At 49.9% G+C, this 20,059-nt stretch overlaps 1 protein-coding gene across 1 annotated transcript in view; it reads left to right on the top strand.

Moving 5' to 3' along the window:
- Positions 1-9,351, top strand: part of LOC311188305 (patr class I histocompatibility antigen, A-126 alpha chain-like) — a gene marked incomplete at its 5' end in the record, with an annotated part of 162,461 nt that extends 153,110 nt beyond the window's left edge. Inside the window, 6 exons of the mRNA XM_084259430.1 lie at positions 6,461-6,730; positions 6,919-7,194; positions 7,771-8,046; positions 8,167-8,286; positions 8,565-8,601; positions 8,732-9,351. Coding sequence (XP_084115556.1) covers positions 6,461-6,730; positions 6,919-7,194; positions 7,771-8,046; positions 8,167-8,286; positions 8,565-8,601; positions 8,732-8,771 — 1,019 coding nt within the window. The 3' untranslated portion in view covers positions 8,772-9,351. The remainder of the gene's footprint in view (positions 1-6,460; positions 6,731-6,918; positions 7,195-7,770; positions 8,047-8,166; positions 8,287-8,564; positions 8,602-8,731) is intronic.
- Between the last annotated feature and the right edge of the window lie 10,708 nt (positions 9,352-20,059).

Genomic DNA, 20,059 nt, shown 5'->3' with positions numbered 1-20,059 from the left:
ATTCACAAGGGTCCAGGGCCCAACACAGGTGGTGAAACAGAAGTGAAGCAAAGGGGGGCAGTGGGGTATCCCCAACAGTAACCTTCCTGCCCTAGAGACAGCCCTGGGGCCTGGAACTATGAGAACCAGACTAGGGCCCTGGGGCTTTGCTCTGGCCCCTCCTCTCCTCACCCAAAGCTTCCTCACCCTGTCTCCATGACCCAAGCACTGGGTCTGCGATTCTCAGTCATTTTCCTTCCAGTAAATAAGTGAGGACACCAAGTATACTTTTGTGTATGAGATATCGCTCCCCATATTACCACACTGGGAATAAAGCTGTGTTTAATCATGTAACTATTTCATTTGGAATAATATGAATAACCCAATGCATGTGGACAGAAAGTATTCTTTTTTTTAATAAATTACTTTATTTTATACACTTCTTACATCATTTTTCATTTTTGCATAATGTATGCATTTTCATTTTGGTTATATTCCCCACACAATTCCCAGCCCTTTTTCTGACCGTAATCCCTCTTCTTCTCCCCCCGCCCCCACTGTAGTGTGTCTCTGGTCTATAGTTGCTTGTTGATTTTGATTTTTTACTTTATTGCAATTAGTCTTTATCCTGGTCTCTTATTTAGGTTTTCTAAATTCCTGCTATGAGTGAGACCATATGGTATTTTTCTTTTTCTTTCTGGCTTATTTCGCTGAGCATGATCCCTTCCAGCTCCATCCACGTTGCTGCAAATTGCATGAGTTTATCTTTTTTGATTGCTGAGTAGTAATCCATTGTGTATATATTCCACATCTTTTTGATCCAGTCATCTATTTTGGGCATTTGGGTTGTTTCCAAAGCTTAGCTATTGGGAATAGTGCTGCCATAAACATAGGGGTACAGGTGCCCTTTTGAATTAATGTTTCTGTGTCCTTTGGGTAAATACCTCGGAGTGGAATTGCTGGATCGTATGGAAGCTCTGTGTTTAGTAGGTTAAGAAATCTCCACACAGCTCTTCATAGTGCTTGGACCAGTTTACACTCCCACCAGCAGTGCAGAAGAGTTCCTTTTTCTCCACATCCTCGCCAACATTTGTTGTTGCTAGTTTTTTTAATATGTGCCATTCTCACTGGTGTAAGGTGGTATCTCATTGTAGTTTTGATTTGCATTTCCCTGATTACAAGTGATGTTGAACATTTTTTCATATGCCTGTTGGCCATTTGCATTTCCTCTTTGGAGAAGTTTCTTTTTATCTCTTCTGCCCATTTTTTGACTGGATTATTTTCTTTGTTTTTGTTGAGTCTCATCAGCTCTTTGTAGATTTTTGTGATCAGTCCTTTATCATTAGTGTTGGGTGCAAAAATGTTCTCCCAGTTGGTGGGGTTTCTCTTTGTTTTTGTTATTGTCTCTTTTGCTGTGCAGAAGCTCTTTAATTTGATGTAGTCCCAGCTGTTTATCTTTGCCTTCACTATCACTGCTTTGGGTGATGTGTCTGTAAAGATGTCTTTGAGGTGCGTGTCATGTAATGTTTTGTGTATATTTCCTTCTATATGTTTTATGGTTTCAGGTCTTATGTCTAGTTCTTTAATCCATTTTGAATTGGTTTTTGTGCATGGTGTGAGGTAGTAGTCAAGCTTCGTTCTTTTGCATGTAGCGACCCAGTTTTCCCAGCACCATTTATTCAGCAAACTTTCTTTAAATGAGAAAGTATTCTTCTAAAAAAAAAAAAAATTATTTATTTATTTATACAAGCACTGGATCCAGTCAGAAGCGCATGAGGGTGAGAGAATTCACCAGAGCCGGAGCAGGGAACAGAACAGGCAGAAGGACCGAAGTACACTGCTGAGGGGAGCAGCGGGCGGCAGGAGAGGTCTGCATGCCATGTGGGACACTCACCAGTCAGCCAGGGATTGAACCAGCGCTGCAGAGACTGCGGGCAGCTTCGCAACGCAGCGCTCAACTGCTGCACCACCAGGGAGGCCCGAGAAAGTATTCTTAACAAAAATAACATTTCTGAAAATAATCAGGCCAATGAGAAGAGTGGATCTTTTACATTTTTGCAATTGTCTTTCTTGTCTGTCTCATTAGAAGACCTTTGGATTTTCTTCATATTTTCGTCTCCGTTTAGTCTGTTGTTCTGGTTGAAGTCTATGAAAAAATACACACTGCCTTACTATAACTATGCAGACACTGCCTTACACAAATATGTTGAAGTAGTGTTTTCAGACAATTTGTAATATCCCACTTTCATACTACATTAAAACTATACAGTTTTAACTTTACAGTTTGGTATTTTCTCCAAGGTTAATTGCAAAGTGAAACCTGAAATAATATCATTGAATATTTCTTATTCTGTTACATTTCCATAGTCCTCTTGTTGTAGAAATAAATTCTGGCCTTTTCCCCAGGCAGAGGAAGAACAAGGGGTACTTCATAATGGTGAGGTCAGAAGCTTTATTATTCATGCATGAGGTCCCAGACCTGGGTAGCCCCCTAAGTCAGAGCACCAGTTTAAAGACCAAGGGTTCCTTTTATACACAACTGTGTCCATATCTGTTACATTGATAGTGACGTGGTTTTTGTGAAGTCTGTGGGTTTGGAGTACAGGGTCCTTGGGGTCACTCTGGGAAAGGTTTCACCAGAGCTCCCCTTTCAGCGACACGTGGTGAGGTCCCCAGCGAGTTTCTCCACGAGACAAAGACACTAGTTATATTTAAAGGACAGGTTTATTAGGGAAAGGGACAGAAGAGTAAAAGACACTTGCATAGACACAAGCGGACAGGAATAGCTGCCCCGAAAGGGACAGGTTTTCTGAGAGAGGCCTGCGTGGTTGCAGGCGGGCAGTCTTGAGGAGAGCGGCCTTCGCTGAAGGAGGTCAGTGCAGAGAAGTCCAGGCAGGGTGCAGGTCACGGGCAGGCAGGCAGGAAGCTGCTGTCCTGCGGAGGGAGAGGGTTGGTAAAAAGAGGCATCTGCATAGACACAGGTGGGCAGTGGGCTTGCTGCCCTGAGCCTGTGCAGAGACTGCACTGATATAGTCCTCTGCTGTTTGGGAGGGGCCGCTCCTTGTGAGATTTAGGATTAGTGGCTGATTTTGGATAACTAAGCAGAATCTGAAAGGGACAGCAGATTCCACCATGGGCTCAATCTCCACATCTTTACCTGTGGATGTGTGCTCTGATACCTGCTTGGATGTTATGTATCCAGGCATTGGTGCCTGAAGATCTTAGTTTTCACAAGGTGGAGTCTGTGCCTAAGGATCCTAGTTTCCATAACTGTGTTGACGGTTATGCTAATCTCTTCTACCCCCATCTTCTTGTGAGAGCCACGTTTCTGGTAGTGTGGTGCTTCCTTTTTCAGTTTATTTATTTATTTTTTTTCATTCCTGTCCTCCATCAATAGCATAATTTTCAGCAGGCACAACCATTTGCTGCAAAGTCCTCCAACAAGGGAGGCCCGGCAAGGGGGTGAAGATGCAGGCATTTGGGGATGCCCTTTAAGAGAGAGGCCAGCGGGTTGACTGCCCAGCCTTGTAGATAAGAGTGCTGAGGCCCTGGCCATGCATCTTAAAAGGGAAAGAGCTGTGAGTAAGCAAACTTGTTAATTATGCCTGCATGGGAGTGTTCATTGTGTTACAGGACAAGGAGAGGAGCACCCCAGACCCCGCAAACCTGCCTGCTCTAAATAGGCTCTGCCATCCACTGCATCCACACAAAACATGTAAGACCGTAATGGGAAGGAACTTGAACACAATTAGTAAACAATACAGAAAAGACAAAGAATATAGTTTCTAAATCAAGCACCCTTGTTACCCATCCCCTTGTGGGTAAAAGACCACCCGAATGGTCTTTCGGGCCAGAGCAAGGCCCAAAAGCCTGCCACAAATCTAAAGCATCTTTTAGTGGGGACCCACAGAAAAGGATCAGAAATAACTGGACAAGATTGGGAGGAAAAGAGCAAATTCAAAATCAAGATAAAAGCTGCCATTGTCACCTCTCCACGGGTCTCTCACCCACATCAGTTTCAGCACCAAAAGGTAAGCATAGTTTCTTCACGTGTCTCTCTGTTCCATGTGCCTCCTCCAGGTCTTCTTATGGCTCCATCCTGCTTCCTTCCTTCCTCAGTCTCCTCTGCAGCTTCTTCTCTTCTCTTTAGCTCCACCCTCTTTTGAGTGGGGCAAGAGAACCTGAAACTTCCCCTTTCCCTGGGCAGCACCCTGTTACAATTGCAGCAAGACTGGAAATTCTGCTGGAATCTTTATTATATTCATTTGCTCAATAATATATGTTCTCATCACTTTCTTGCATACTGGTTGGGTCTTGTGCTAATGTGTGATTTTTTAAAAGTAATATATTATTCCACTAAGTTATAAAGATCTTCAGTATTCTTTACACTGGAATCAAATTATTAAAAAGAAATTTTCACTTTATTTTTCACCACAAATCCCAAAAGTAAAAGTAGTACTGGAAGTTGTCAAGTTAGTGAAAGATGGAGGAGAGCAACAGAAAAAGACTGGAAAGGAGATGCCCCAAGACCAGAAATCTGGCCCACACAAGGAGCAGCGGGTAGAAGGGATTAACACAGCCATTGATACAGATCTAGAAACCAAGATCCTTAGGCTCCAAAGCCTAGATTACAAAGCAGAAAATCCAAGTGGGTATCAGACTGCTGTGTAGAGCACAGGCCCAAGGGTAAAGATATGGAGATTGAGCCCATTGTAGACTCTCCTGTCCCTCTCAGATTCTGCATAGTTATCCAACATCAACAACTAACCAGAAGGCTCACAAGGAGTGACCCCTTCCAAACAGAAAAAGACTATGTCAGTGCAGTCTCTGCACAGGCTGGGGGCAGCAATCCCTCTGCCCACCTGTGACTCTGCAGGTGCATCTTTTCACCAATTCTCTTCTCTGCAGGGCAGCAGCCTCCTGCCTGGCCATGACTTGCATCATGCCTGCACTTCTCTTCATTGACCTCCCTCAGTGGAAGCAGCTCTCCTCAAGGCCATCCACCTGTAGCCATGCAGGCCTCTCTCAGCAAACCTGTCCCTCTGGGGTGGGGTGGGGGGGTCAGCTCTTCCTGCCCGTTTGTGTCTATGCAAGTGTCCTTTACTCTTTTGTTCCTTGTCTAGTAAATCTGTTTTTTAAATATAACTAATGTCTCTGTCTTGTGGAGGAACTCGCCTGGGGAATTCTTCGTGTGTCGCTGAAACAGGAACTCTGGTGAAACCTTTCCCAGAGTGAACCCAAGGACTCCACACTCCAAACCCACTGACTCCAAAAACTCCATCATTAGCATACCATAGGCTATTAATATTCTTTTTAAAAAAAGATTTATTTATTTATGCATACAAGAACTGGGGTGTAGGCCAGAGGTTTGGTGGGTGAGAGGATTCACCAAAGACAGAGTGGGGAGCAGAACAGGCAGATCTACAGAAATCCACTGCTGAGGGGAGCAGCAGGTGAGGCAGGAGAGGTCTGCTGGGCCATGTGGGTTGCTCCCTGGCCATGGATTGAACTGGTGCTGCTGCAGCTACAGGTCACTTCACAGTGCTGATGCTTAACCCCTTGCGCCACCAGGGAGGCCCCAGGTTATTTATATTCTAAAGTAAAGAAGCAATAACATCTTTTAAAAAGGTTTTGTTCTAGTAAAGTAAATATTTAAAGCTGTAACCCACATAACAAAATTATACATGGGATCCGTAATAATTTGTGAGACTGAACAGAGTTTCTGAAAGAAAAATGTCTGAGACTTGCGGACCCAGTCCCTGGGCCTGGACTCAGGGACACGGTGAGGCAAAGGTCTCGGAGCAGAAGAGGAGGGGGCGGCAAAGTCCCGGTCTCGGGGTGTGGCTGTCTGGGTCTCAGTCCCCAGCGCGGGGTGCAGGGCTGGAAGGTGACTGCTGGGGATTCGCCCTCTCCCCTCGGTTCCGTTTCTGGGCTCACAGCCTGGGCGGGTCCTCCTGCCTGGATACTGGTGACTCACCCCAGGGCTCACTCCCCATTGCCTGGAGGGCTCCAGAGCAGCCAATCAGCAGCCCCGCGGCTCCCGTTCCAAAGCCCTCGCCCGCCCGCCGGGACTCCGTCTCCCCAGCCCGGGTGGAGGCGCGTCCTGGGGGATGGGGGGCCCAGCCCTCCTGCTCCTGCTCGCGGGGGCCGCGGCCCCGAGGGAGACCCGGGCGGGTGAGTGCGGGTCGGGAGGGGACAGGGCGCTCCCAGAGGCGGGAGCGAGGGCGTAAGCGGGCGTGGGAAAGACGCGACCTCGCCGCCGCCCTAGTTTTCCCCCCACCTCGGCCCCGCCCCGCCCTGGCCCCTTTCCGTCCCCCGAGACCCCAGCCTCCTCTGGCCCCCCGAGTCCCGGCCATTTTCGTCCCGCAGCCGCTTTTCACTCTCACTCGTCTTTCACCCACTTTCTGTCTCGTGGGCGCCCCCTGGGACTCGAGCCCGCGAAGGGGAGAAGAATAGCCCGGGTCTCCCCTCCCGCCCCCAGGCCCCCACTCCGTGAGGTTTTTCTCCACCGCGATGTCCCGGCCCGGCCTCGGGGAGTCCCGGTGCATCATCGTGGGCTACGTGGACGACACGCAGTTCGGGCTGTTCGACAGCGACTCTCCGGGCCAGAGAGTGGAGCCGCAGGCGCCCTGGGCGGGGCAGCTGGGGCAGGAGGTGTGGGACTGGAGGTCGCAGATCGCAAGGCACAGCGCACTGTGGTCCCGAGCGCACCTGGACTCCCTGCGCGGCCTCTACAACCAGAGCGAGACCGGTGAGCTGGCGGGAGGCCGGGCCGGGTCAGCACCCCCATCCCCACGGACTGGGGTCGCCCAGGGTCTCCCCCTCCAGGCTTCTCTGCAACCTGCCCGGGAACAGCCCGGGGGACTTTCACCCCGTTTCATTCTGTTTAGTTTATTCCCGGCGGGAGGGGGTGCGGGGGGGTGACGCGGGCGGGGACAGGGTCTCACACCTTCCAGTGGATGTCTGGCTGCGACGTGGGGCCCGAGGGGCGCCTCCTCCGCGCGTACAGTCAGTTTGCCTACAACGGCGCCGATTACCTGGCCCTGAACGAGGACCTGCGCTCCTGGACCGCGGTGGACACGGCCGCTCAGATCACCCGGCGCCAATGGGAGGCGCAGGGTGAGGCAGAGAAATTCAGGAACAATTTGGAGGACTGGTACTTGTGGTGGCTGCGCAGATTCCTGGAGTACGGGAAGGAGACTCTTCAGCGCATGGGTAAGAGGGGCCTGGAGGCCTCCCGGTCCCCCCCTGCCTGGAGTCACTGCGGGAAATGAGTCCTCTCTCTAGTCCCAAGAGGGGGACTCCCCTGGGTTTCATGTTCTGCGCTAGAGAGACTCCCAGAGACTCCTGCTTCTCCTGAAGGACAGTGAAGGGATCCAGTCTCTCCTGAGAAAGACAGACAGTCCCTGACATCACACGTCACCGGGTCCTTTTGACCAGGGGCCTGTTTGAGAACCACGAGTTTCTCTCTCAGTCTTGTTTCTGGTCTGAGAACATTGTCAGTTATGTGATTCCTGCTTTTTCTGTGTCATTCACCTTCCACCCAGGTCAGGAATAAAAAGTCTGTGTTCCACTCCCTCTGCTTCATCCTACCCTGGGTTTCCTTCCTCATTCTAGAACTTTCTAAGGAATAGGAGAATCTCACAAATTCCCCCAGACTGGCCTATTTTTTACATTTTATGCTTCTTCCTGCCACACCAGTTGTCTTGTCCATTGTGAGGATGGTCTCATGAGGATTCCTCAGTGTCCATGCAGGAAACACAAAGTGAATTTTCTGATTTACCACCTCAGATCCCCCAAGGACACATGTGACCCACCACCCCACCTCTGAGCATGAGGTCACCCTGAGGTGCTGGGCCCTGGGTTTCTACCCTGCGGACATCACCCTGACCTGGCAGCGAGATGGGGAGGACCTCACCCAGGAGATGGAGCTGGTGGAGACCAGGCCTGGGGGAGACGGAACCTTCCAGAAGTGGGCGGCTGTGGTGGTGCCTTCTGGAGAGGAGCAGAGATACACGTGCCACGTGCAGCATGAAGGCCTGCTGGAGCCCCAGGTCCTGATATGGGGTAAGGAGGAGGATGTGGGCACTGAGGCTAGTCTCAGGGCCATCAGGAGTCTTTCTGGAGCCCTTCAGAGGGTCAGGATAAGGTCTGGGGCTCAGGGTATGCTCTTCCCTTCCTTTCCAGTGCCCCCTTCTCAGTTTTCCATCCCCACCGTGGCCATCATTGCTGGCCTGTTTCTCCTTGGAGCTGTGCTCACTGGAGCTGTGGTGACTGCAGCTGTGATGTGGAGGAAGAAGTGCTCAGGTAGGGAAGGGAGTGGGGGCATCTTGTCCACTGAGAGCTTTCAAGTCCCAGGGAAAACCGCCCTGCCTGGTTAATGGGAAGTACCATCCACACACATGGGTGTTGCCCAGAGGGCATTTGGTCCAGTCCCCCCTCACCAGCTTTCTTCATTTCTCCCAGTCCTGACCTGGATCTTTACTCACAGTTCTGGAATCTTCCCTGTTCTGCAGGATTAAAAGATTCCATTAGGTCTTCTGACCTGACTGCTCCCTGGTCTAACATGATGTTTCTTCCCACAGAAGGACAAGGAGGAAGCTACACTCAGGCTGCAGGTAAGTGTGCATCAGCAGTGTGATCCCTGCGCCCCTGGGGACAGTGTAGATGGAGCCCATGGGGGAGTCACCCTCATCAGTCCCTCCTGTGGTCTCATCTCTGACCAAGTTCTATTTTGTTCTCAACCAGGCAGTGACAGTGCCCAGGGCTCTGATGTGTCTCTCAGCCCCTAAAGCATCTTTTAAAATGAATGTGATAAGGGCTCCTCCCCGGTGGCGCAGCGGGTTGAGCGCATCTCTGTGAAGCTGTCAGCAGCCACTGCAGCACCAGTTCGATTACCAGCCAGTCAGGGAGAATCCCACATGGTGAGGCAGACCTCTCCTGTCTCTCCCCTGCTCCACTTTCAGTCCGTCTGCCTGTTCTGCTTCCTGCTCTGTCTCTGGTGAACCCTCTCACCCTTCTGTGACTCTGGCCTGTACCCCAGCTCTTATATAAATAAAAAATAAAAAAAAATGATGAATGTGATGAGGCTCCTATTGTTCACACCCTGGACAGCACCTGGTATTGTGCAGAGTTTGCATTTTCAGTCTCTCCTGGTTGTCACTGTTCTTAATTGTGATATTGAACATTTGTTCATATTTTTACTTTCCTATGACTATAGTTGCTGTTTGTATGGAAGTTTTGTACATTTCTACAGATGAGGTGCTGTTCATTTATTACACTATTTTTGTCTTTATTAAAATTGGGTTATTTCTTTCTGATCATTGAGTTTTGGGCATTATTTCTAGATAAAGTCCTTTATCAGATTCATGATTTGCAAATGTTTCCCCCAACTCTGTGGCCTGAACTCCTTTATGATGGGAAAACAAACACTGTTGCCCAGACAGGAGCATGGAGATGTATATATATGTGTGTGTGTAGGTATATATGTATGTATATGTATACATGTATGTATATGCATATGTATATAGGTACATATATATGTATATGTATAATGTATATAAAGAGAAAAGATAAATTGCTAACTGGATTTGAGCAGATACTGGCTGACTGGGGTGTTGGGGGTGGAGTGGAATGACTTAATGCATATCCTTGAGTGTTATTTAAATGTCCTTGTTTGAGCATGAAATATGCTTTCTAAAGTAAATTACACTTCATTCCTCAACTTATAAAACTCTTCACACATCATGTTCAAATCACGTCTTAAGACCAGACTGACACGTGGGTTACAAGTGATGGATCCGGACATCATAGTTGCAAAGTCATGGTTTCCCTTTGGGTTCACTCTGGTGTTGTCCATTCTTGGAGTGTTGGGCAAATGTATAATGACCTGTGTCCATCATGAGAATATCATGCAGAGTATTTTCACTGCCCATAGTGTCTTCTGTGCTCCAAGGAAGCAAAAGCAGAAGAAACCAGGGGAATCACATCAGACTAAAAAGCTTCTACATAGTGAAGGAAACTATCGTTAAAATGAAAAGAGAATATTGAATTGGAGAAACTATTTGTACATCATCAATCCAACAAGGAGATAATATCCAAAATCTACAAAGAACCCCAAAACAGGGCTCCCCGGTGGCGCAGAGGTTGAGCGTTGGGTTGCGAAGCTGCCCGCAGCCTCTGCGGCGCTGGTTCAATCCCCGGCTGCTCCCCGGCCACCGGAGGAGGGTCCCACATGGCACGCAGACCTCTCCTGCCGCCCACGGCTCCCCTCAGCAGTGTACTTCAGTCCTTCTGCCTGTTCTGCTCTCCACTCTGGCTCTGGTGAATTCTCTCACCCTCCCGAGCTTCTGACTGTACCCAATGCTTGTATAAATAAATAAATCTTAAAAAAAAAAAACAACTCCAAGAAAACAACTCAAAACAGGGACAGAGGAGCTAAATAGGTACTTTTCTAAAGAAGACACACATGTGGCCAATAGGTACATGGATAAATGTTTGTCATGTGCTGTCAGGAAAATGTCAATTAAAACCACAATGAGTTACCACCTCACATCTGTGAGAATGACCCATTGAAGGGTGTGGAGGAAAAGGAACTCTGGCACATGTTGGGTGGGAATGATGTCTGGTCCTGTTAGTGGGCAGAATGAGGGGTTCCCTGGGCCCTCAAAACTGTACAGTCTACGTGGGATTGCCCATCAGCTGTAAAGACAAAACATACTCTAAAGCATAAGACCTTCAATAGAAAAGAACTTTAATACAGTTAGTATATAATAGAGAATCAGTGTGCAATAGAGAGAGAAAAGAGAAAGAATATAGTTAGAAAATTTCCCACGTGAAGCACCTAAAGTCACCCACCCCTCATGGGTAAACGCCCAGCTGAGGCCTGAAGGCCTGCCACAAATCTAAGGCACCTACTGGTAGAGACCCATGGGAAAGGTGCAGGAGGGGCCAGGAAAGTCTGGAAGGATAAGAGCAAAATCAAAATCCACATCAAGATAACAGCTGCCATTGTCAGCCTCCCCATGGGTCCCTCACCCACGTCTTTGTCTCTTTCATGTGTCTCTTTCACGTGTCTCTTTCCATGTCCCCAACTCCCTGGAACAAGTCCAAGTCTAAGGAGGAAGCCTGGCTTCTTCTTCACATGTCTCTCTTCTCCATGTGCCTCCTCCAGTCTTCTTTCCTCATCTTACTCCACGTCTTCTTCCTCTTCCTTAGCTTCTCATCCCTGCTCAGCTCTATATTTCCTTGGGCAGGGCGGTAACCTGGAACCTCTCTTTTCTATGGATAGCACATTGGTCCTGCCCCTATGGAAAAAAATATTAAGGTTCCTCAAAATAGACCTGTCCCATGGTCAAGCATCCCATTCCGTGGTATTTATCCAAAGAAGGCAAAAACACTTAATTCCAAGGAATATGCACCTCCTATGGTCACTGCAGCGCTGTCTACCATAACCAAGCTATGGAGACAACCTAAATGCCCAATGGCAGATGAGGGGATAAAGAACACAAGCTATATATACAATGGAATACTATTCGGCTGTGAAAAAGTTGAAATATTGAATTTGCAACAACGTGGGTAGATGTGGATGGAATTATGCTATGTGAAATAAGTTTGAAGGAGAAAGTTAAATACTGGATGATTTCATTCATATTTGGAATATAAAGAAACAAAACAGGGACAGACTAAACCAAAACATAGTCTATATATATGACTGCAGAATTGAAGCTATGGGCTGGGGGTAAGAGCAGGAAACAAAGTAGGAAAAGAGCCCAATGGACTGTAGTGAAGAATGTGGGTGCCCTTAGGGTGGGTGTGATGCGGTAACAAACATCTGAAGAGGTGTAACCCTGTGCCTCTGAACACATACAGTGTGTAAACCAGTGTTACCTCAATTGAATAATACAATGGGGAGGGAAGAAGAGAATAAAGTAAATTGTCTCCTCCATCCATCACTGATCTCAGGACTTTGCCTTCGCCTCCTCACTGTCATGCAGGGTGAGGGGCTGGTTTCCCACAAGGACAGAGGCAGGAGGTGCAGGGACTCCTGGGGCTGCTCAGACCCCGCTGAGTAGAGACACTGCAGAGAGGGCGGCTCTGAGGGGACCAGAGACAGAGGGTCAGAGTAACCCCAGTGCTGAGTGAGGATCTGGTTTCCAAGGAGATGGGAGTGTGTGTGTGTGTGTGTGTGTGTAACAACAATGTCAGGATGCACAACACAAGATGATGTAAAAACAATTAACATCAAGCCCCAGAATAAATGAATTCAATCTCACAGAGTAAAGAGCATCAATACAACATCTCATTAAATTCGGTTTTGTGAAGAAGCAGCTTCTAAGCAGGACTTAAAAAGCATTGGACCTGAAGAAGAGGAGGAGATTTAGAAATATCTCATGGTTGGCTTGAGGTGTGAGGAGCTGGACAGGACCCCTCCCTCCGCCCTGGCCTCTGCTAGGATGTGGTGTCATCTTCATCCCTGACAGTTCCCTTCCCCAGTCCCCAACATTCATCTCCTTTGGAGTCACCTGTATATGTACATATATGTATACGTGTAATCCCAGCTTCTTCTTCATTTGTCACCTGTCTGGGGCATTCGGGTGGTGTCCATAGGTTGGCTACTGTAAATAGTGCTGCAGTGGTGACGGGAGTGCAGGTCCCTTCACAGGAGAGCGTTTATCCTCTGTGAGGAGATCCTCAGTGTAGAATTGCTGGGTCCAATGGCAGAACCACATTTACTCTTTTAAGAAACCTCAATACTGTTTCCAGAAGGGCTGGCTCAGTCTTTATCCAAAAACAATGCAGGACTGTCCCCTTTTTTCCACATCCTTGCCAACACTTGAGTTTCTGGTCTTTTGGATATGGGCCGTTCTCGCAGGTGTGAAGGTTTAAACCAGGAGATCATAAAGCCAGAAAATGTGGGCAAAAAGAAATCCTGTAACACTCAGGCCAACACAAGGCTGTCTCTCACTGTGAAAAAAAATAATCGTGAAGAAATTCAGGTGAATTACCTGAGTTTTAACAATATAATGGTCCACTGCATTCTCAAGATGTCTTCCTGAAAGCATCCCCATCACCTAGACCCAGGCTCTCTGCCTCAAACCCCACCCCCACGGCAGGCCTCAAGGGTCTCACCTATAGGGATACACTTCAGAGCACTGGGACTGTGGCTGCTTGGGGGAAAACACAACAAAACTTGGTCAGAGTTGAGACCACAGGAGGAACTGATGAGAGTGACTCCCCCATGGGCTCCATCTTCATTGTCCCCAGGGGCTCAGATCCAACCCTTGAACACACTTACTTGCAACCTGAGTGTAGTTTCCCCCTTGTCCTCCCATGGGAAGAAGCATCATGTGAGACCAGGGAGCAGCCAGGTCAGAAGACCTAATGGAATCTTTTAATCCTGCAGAACAGGGAAGTTTCCAGAACTGTGAGTAAAGACCCAGGTCAGGACTGGGAAAAATCAAGAAAGGAGGTGAGTGGGACTGGACCAAATGCCCTCTGGGCAACACCCGTGTGTGTGGATGGTACTTCCCATTAACCAGGCAGGGCAAGTTCTCCCTGGGACATGAAAGCCCCCAGTGGACAAGATCCCCCACTCCCTTCCCTACCTGAGCGCTTCTTCTACCCCCTCACACATGAAGCCACCTTGTGTCCAATGAGCACACCGACAAAGAAAACAGAGCCGGAAATGAGGACCACAGCAAGGATGGAGAACTGAGGAGGTGGCACTGGAAGGGAAGGGAAGGTCAGACCCTGAACCTGAGGCCTCAGTCTGATCTTCTGAAGGTCTTGAGAAGGGCTTCTGATACACCTGAGTCAGCCTCTGTGCCCACATCCCCCTCAATACCCCATCTCAGGACTCGGGGTGCAATCAGCCCCTCATGCTGCACATGGCACGTGTATCTCTTCTCCTCTCCAGAAGGCACCTCTATAGCTGCCCACTTCTGGAAGTTTCCATCCCCCCTCCGCCCCTGGGCCTGGTGTTCACCAGCTTCGTTTCCTGGGCCAGGTCCTCCCCATCTCGCTGCCAGATCAGGGTGATGTCCGCAGGGTAGAAGCCCAGGGCCCAGCACCTCAGGGTGACCTCATGCTCAGAGATGGGGTGATGGGTCACATATGGCGATTGGGGGCCTCAGTAGGAAGAATCGGAAATTTCATGCTTTGTGTTTCCTCCATGGACACTGAAGCAGCCTCATGTGACCATCCTGCAGTGGACAGAACAGTGTGCTTGGAGGGAGGAGCACAAATCCCAGAAACCAGCCTGGTCTGGGAGTCTGGGATAGCAGGTGAGAGCCCAGGGAGGGATGCAGCTCTCTGAGCATTTTGTTGCTGACTTGGGTGGAGGGTGATGACACAGACAGGCAGGAGTGACATCTCCAAAAATGCTCTCTGACCAAAAAACAAGATCTCGAGAGAGAAACTCTGTTCCTACGATGGCTGCTGGTCAAAAAGATCCTGCGAAGGGTGATTTCAGGGGTGGTCTCCCCTCTTTCTCAGGAGAAACTGGATTCCTTAACTGTCCTTCAGAAAAAGTAGGAGCCTCTGGGCCAGTCTCCCTCCCAGAGCTGGAAAACGTGGCCGACAGCTCCCTCTCTGGCCAGAAGGGGGCGCTTCCTCACCATGATTCCATTTCCCTGCGGGGTGCGCGCCTCAGGGAGATCAAAGCCCCGCAGCCCTCTCAGAGGGGCGGCCTAGTCTCCCAGCCAGGAATGGAGCTGCGGCGCCTCCTTCCCCATCTGAGCTGCGGCGCCTGAGCTGCGGCGCCTCCTTCCCCATCCCCAGGAGTCTGGGGGCCCCTCCACGCACCCGCCCCCCAGGCTGCTCCCGTCCTGCTCTGCCCGACCTTCCCCCTCCCCCTCGCGCCGGGGAGCTGAGCCGCGGGCCCGCCGGGTCCAGGCGCGCAGGTCCCCGCCCAGGGCGCGTCCCCGGCGCCGTCGTGGGGAGCTGGTCGTGCCCGCGGGGGAGGCGCCGTCGGGCCCCGCGGCGCAGCCGAGAGTCCTCTGGATCGTGGGAGACCCTGAGCCCGGCCCTGAGGTCAGTCCCCTGGTCACCCCACCCGCACCCCTACTTCCAGCGCAGAAAAAATGTAAACTTAAAATCTCGCGGGTGAAAGTCCCGCGGGCTCCTCCCTGGTCAAGGGGCCGGGCAGGGGCCACGGCCTCGGGGGTCACGGGGCCCCGAGACACGGGCGGGGGGTGGGGCGGGAGCGGTGACCCGCCCCGGCCCGTGCTGTGCTGCTCCCCGGCCCGGCTCTGGCTGTGGCGGCCGCGCGGGGCCTCCAGGAGCGCTTGGAGCCTCCGCGCCCAGTGTCTGCGGAGCCGCGTCTCGCCCGACCTCCCGCCCCGCCCGCGGCTCCGCGCTCTGGCCCGGGAGTCTCTGTCGAACCCCCGAAATGCGTGTTGTCCACGTGGCCCCCCGCGATGCACCGGGGCTCCCCAAGGCCAGGCGGGACACAGCGGTTTCTAAAAGCCTCAGAGAGCGGGAGTCTTGGGGCGGGGAGGGGTGAAAGCCGGGTGGACCCTCCTCCTGGAGCAGGTCCTGAGTCCCAGGGAGGTGGGGCAGGGGAAGAAAATAAGACACAGGGGGACACTGCAGGAGGGGACCTCGGAGAATTGAGGAAGGCTTCAGAGATAAGGGCAGCAAGAGGAGTATAACCAATTCCACTAGGGAAAACAAACATCCCAGGATCAAGGACAACATTGTTAACGCTGGTCCTGGTTTCCTTCAGGTGGTAAAGGGAGGCGGAGATTGGAGAAATGGAGAGTGGTTTAATTTATGGACACCTTAGAAGGGCAGCTGTTTAACTTCAGTGCAGGGATGCCCATCCAGAGGACTGGGCCATAAAGATAAAGATGCAACAAATGGGGAAAGAGAAAGCTGTTAGATAAGGGATGTGACGATCCCCCACTCAGTAGCAAATTAAGTGAGACAGCCGAGAACTAACCAATCACAGAGAGACTGGTGGAGCTTTAGAATAATGAGGGAAAGAAGGTCTATATTCCCTGAGACAGGACTCCACTTTGGCTTCCTTGCCCCTCCCAGGCCTGGTTTCCTGGCCTGGGAGTCCCACTTTATTTCTGCTCTTTTTCTCCTCAATAAACTTTTTCTTTCTCTAAACAAACCTGCCTCTTCTCGCTTGCTTGCCTGAGCGTCTGCAAAGTTCCTGCTGCGGCTTCCTGAGACACCAACCCGTGGTGATCTGGTGGCTGGGACTCAGCGCTGCCCTGCAGCCTGGGATCCATTCCTGGCTGGGAGACTAGGCCTGACAATTCCGGTATCAAAAGTGTCAAGGAGGGAGGGAGCTCCAGAGACTGAAAATGGGCAGCGGGTCCAGAAGGGGCAAGACTCGGGGGCACAAAAGGAGGAGGCAGGGTGGGGGGTCAGAAAGGGACCAGGACTGAGGGGCGCCACGGGGTGACAGAGGGGCCTAAGGCAGCAGTTTCCGCTGCAGAAGCCTTTTCCCTCCACCCTGCTCTCACCAGCCCAGGTGTCTGTCTGGGCCAGAGCCCTGGAGAGAAGCAGCAGGAGGAGGGTTGAGGGCCCCATGACCAGCACTGCTGGGGTCTGGGGAGCCTCTGACTCTAGGCTGGTGGGTGGAGACTTACCTGGGCAGGCAGTGATGCTGACTGGTTCTCTGGGAACCTCCAGGCACTGGGGCCTGAGAACTGGGGAGGAGTCACAAGTGTCCAGGGCCCAGCACAGGTGGTGGAGACAGAAGTGAGGCTAAGGGGGCAGTGGGGTATCCCCAACAGTAACCTTCCTGCCCTAGACATGTTACAGGGCAGCCCCGATATAAAACGGGTTGCCTGGTTGTGGGTCCTCACCCGGGCGCTTAAAAGGGACTTATTAATACTCCACTACAGGCACACACAAAAGGTTAATAAAAGGTTTATTTACAAGGGAAAGGGAATTAAGGAAATGTACAACTCAGGGAGAAAATAGGGAAATAAAGTCTTTAATGTGTCCTACCCGATCCGCCGACCTGGAAACCCAAAGGCACTCTCAGAGCTGGCTGGACGCTGCGAGCTGGCGGAGCGCCAAAATGGGGATCCCCTCCAAAGCCCATGTGTCTAGCTTTATACCAACCTGGCTGCTTAACCCCACCCTCAGGTCCCAGCCACCTTCCCTTTGGTGGTGATGGGATTTGGAGTGGGGGGTGGAGTCCACAAAGCCTGTATGGAATTAGCTTTAGGGCATCCTTTTCCCCCTAACAGACACAGCCCTGGGGCCTGGAACTATGAGAACCAGACTAAGGGTCCTGGAGCTTTGCTCTGCCCCCTCATTTCCTCACCCAAAGCTTCCTCACCCTGTCTCCATGACCCAAGCGCTGGGTCTGCGATTCTCAGTCATTTTCCTTCCGGGATCTGCATCCAGTCTCACAAATTAGGGAGGACGCCAAGTGTAATCTTGTTTAGGAGGTATCGCTCCCCATATTTACCACACTTGGAATAAAGCTGAGTTTAATCATGTAGCTATTTATTTAGAATAATAGTAATAATCCAATGCATGTTAATAGAAGTGTTCTTTTTTTTTAAGATTTATTTATTTATTTATACAAGCACTGGGTACAGTCAGAAGCGCGGGAGGGTGAGAGAATTCACCAGAGCCAGAGCAGGGAGCAGAGCAGGCAGACTGAAGTACACTGCTAAGGGGAGCAGCGGGCGGCAGGAGAGGTCTGCGTGCCATGTGGGACCCTCCTCAGGTGGCCGGGGAGCAGCCGGGGATCGAACCGGTGCTGCAGAAGCTGCGCGCAACTTCGCAACCCAGTGCTCAACCGCTGCGCCACCGGGGAGGCCCAATAGAAATGTTCTTAAGAAAAATAACTTGGGCCTCCCCGGTGGCGCAGCGGTTGAGCTGCGCACCTCGGTGGCGGAGGGGGATGAACCAGTGCTGCAGAGGCTGTGGGCAGCTTCGCAGCCCAGCACTCAACCTCTGTGCCATCAGGGGAGGCCCTAATGTGTGATTTTTTTTTAAGTAATATATTGTTTCACTAAGTTATAAAGCTCTTCAGTGTTCTTTACACTGGAATCAAATTATTTTTAAAAAGTCATTTTATTTTTCACCACAAATCCCAAAAGTAAAAGTAGTACTGGAAATTGTCAAGTTAGTGATGGGACACAATTTTCCGTATTCTGTTTTTTTCTGAGCACTTACATTTTGTCAAGGCGAAGTTACTGTCAGTTATCATTTGTCAGTTGATTTTCTTAAAGGAGCACACACTCATTTTCAGGACGATGTCTGCTAATTAACCAAATCAAATAGCCACAGTTTTTGTCATTCAGCCCTTCATGTGAAGATGGTATTGCAAATATGTTCCTTGGCACATGGTAGTTGAGAACGCAGCAGAAGTGCTCTGTGTGCACTTGCGTGTTATCACATCAGGTGCTGTAAAATGTGCATTTGAGGATAATAAAATAATGAAGATAATTTTCAATGTTTCAGCCAAGACACTTTGAAATGAAACTGGCTTGGAGTTGTGTTTCTGAGGTAAGAAGTGGTGAAGAATAACTACTACTACAGTTAGTAATATAAGCTCCATTTTTACTAAGTTTTACCTCAGCAGATGTCAAAATAGTGAAAATACAAATGGTGTCTAAGCGATGTTTTGAAAATAGTTTTAACCTCATGGACCTTGTGGCAAGTTCTGGGTGACTTCAAGGATTCCACAACCACACTTCGAGAAATGCTTTTCTCAGGGAACCAGGGAGCATCTCCCAAGTGTTCTCTGCCTTTGCCTCCTCATCACTTCCCAACATCCCTCTCCCTGGCTGGCTTCTGCCTCCCTAAGCTGCCTCCCCTGCAGACACAATGGAGAGCAGAGAGAGGACCCTGGAGATGTGGAGCTTGCACTGTCAGGTGAGATGGACACTGAGCAAAGGTGACAAACACACGTGTAAACCCAACCTGAGCCCCTGGCAGGATGGAGTGTGTATATTATGAAAGCAGAGAAGCAGGAGCACTAACTGGCCCCCTTCTGTTATTTTAAATAATATCAAAAGATGTAAAAAATAAATTAAAAACTGGGCCTCCCTGGTGGCATCAGGGTTAAATATCAGTGTTATCACTGTGTGGGACTGAGTTTGACCCCCTGCCAGGCATGGCAGAGCAGACCTCTTCTGTCTCACCCACCGCTCCCCTCAGCAGTGGATTTCAGTGGATCGGCCTGTTCTGCTCCCCACACTGTCTCTGGTGAATCCTCTCACCCTCTGCACCTCTGGCCTACACCCCAGATCTTATATAAATAAATAAATAAATAAATCTTAAAAAAAAAAACAAAAGAATACCCTGCAGCATCAGGTATAAGATCCATCTCAGACCCAGCAAACAGCAGAGACTGGGGACCCAGTGGTGGTACAGGTGCTACAAGACACTATGGGGGACTCAGTCAGCGGAAGTCAGGCTTTGTCGTCAAATGAGTTTGATGCCAAACTACAGAGGGTCAGTCCACCCAGCACTGCTGAGCCAAGAAGCCTGGGCTGGTCCACAGCCCCAGTCAGCAGTCAGGTACCACCTGGGAGACTCAAGGATAGCTTTTAAGTTTGACTTAATCTAGCCCTTTATTTAATTTCTCTATATCCATATCTAAGTGATACATTTGTCTTTCTCCGTTAGGCTTATTTCAATTAGCTCCATCCATGTTGCCCCAAATGGCATGAGTTTATGTTTCTTGATGAGTAGTATTCTATTATCTATGTACAACCCCTTACACAGCTCAGCTACTATAAATAGTGTTGCAGTGATGGGGGGCGGGGGGTACAGGTTTCCTTTGAAGTAGTGTAACATCCTCTGCGGGTGTGCTGGCACCTGCTGCCCTAAGGGAAGCTGGAGTCCCTGAGAGCACCTGCTTACTCTGCACAGGAGGTGCCAGGAGGTTAGAAATTCTGCAAACAGAACTTCTTCCCCAAATGAACTCCTGTTCCCTGAGGACATGCTGACTTGTGTGCATGATCCCTACTAATTAGAAAAACTTGTTCCAGCAGTAACTTATTCATGTGTATAAGCATAAACACAAATGCACGCTGTTTCCTTATCCCTTTGTTCATATCTTTAATAAGAGCTCAGGCTGGGAGAGTGAGAGGCA

Source organism: Talpa europaea (assembly GCF_964194135.1).
Source record: "Talpa europaea genome assembly, chromosome: 2".
Taxonomy (NCBI): Eukaryota; Metazoa; Chordata; class Mammalia; order Eulipotyphla; family Talpidae; genus Talpa; species Talpa europaea.
Note: the sequence above shows the minus strand (reverse complement) of the source record. Positions and strands in the feature narration are given on the sequence as shown.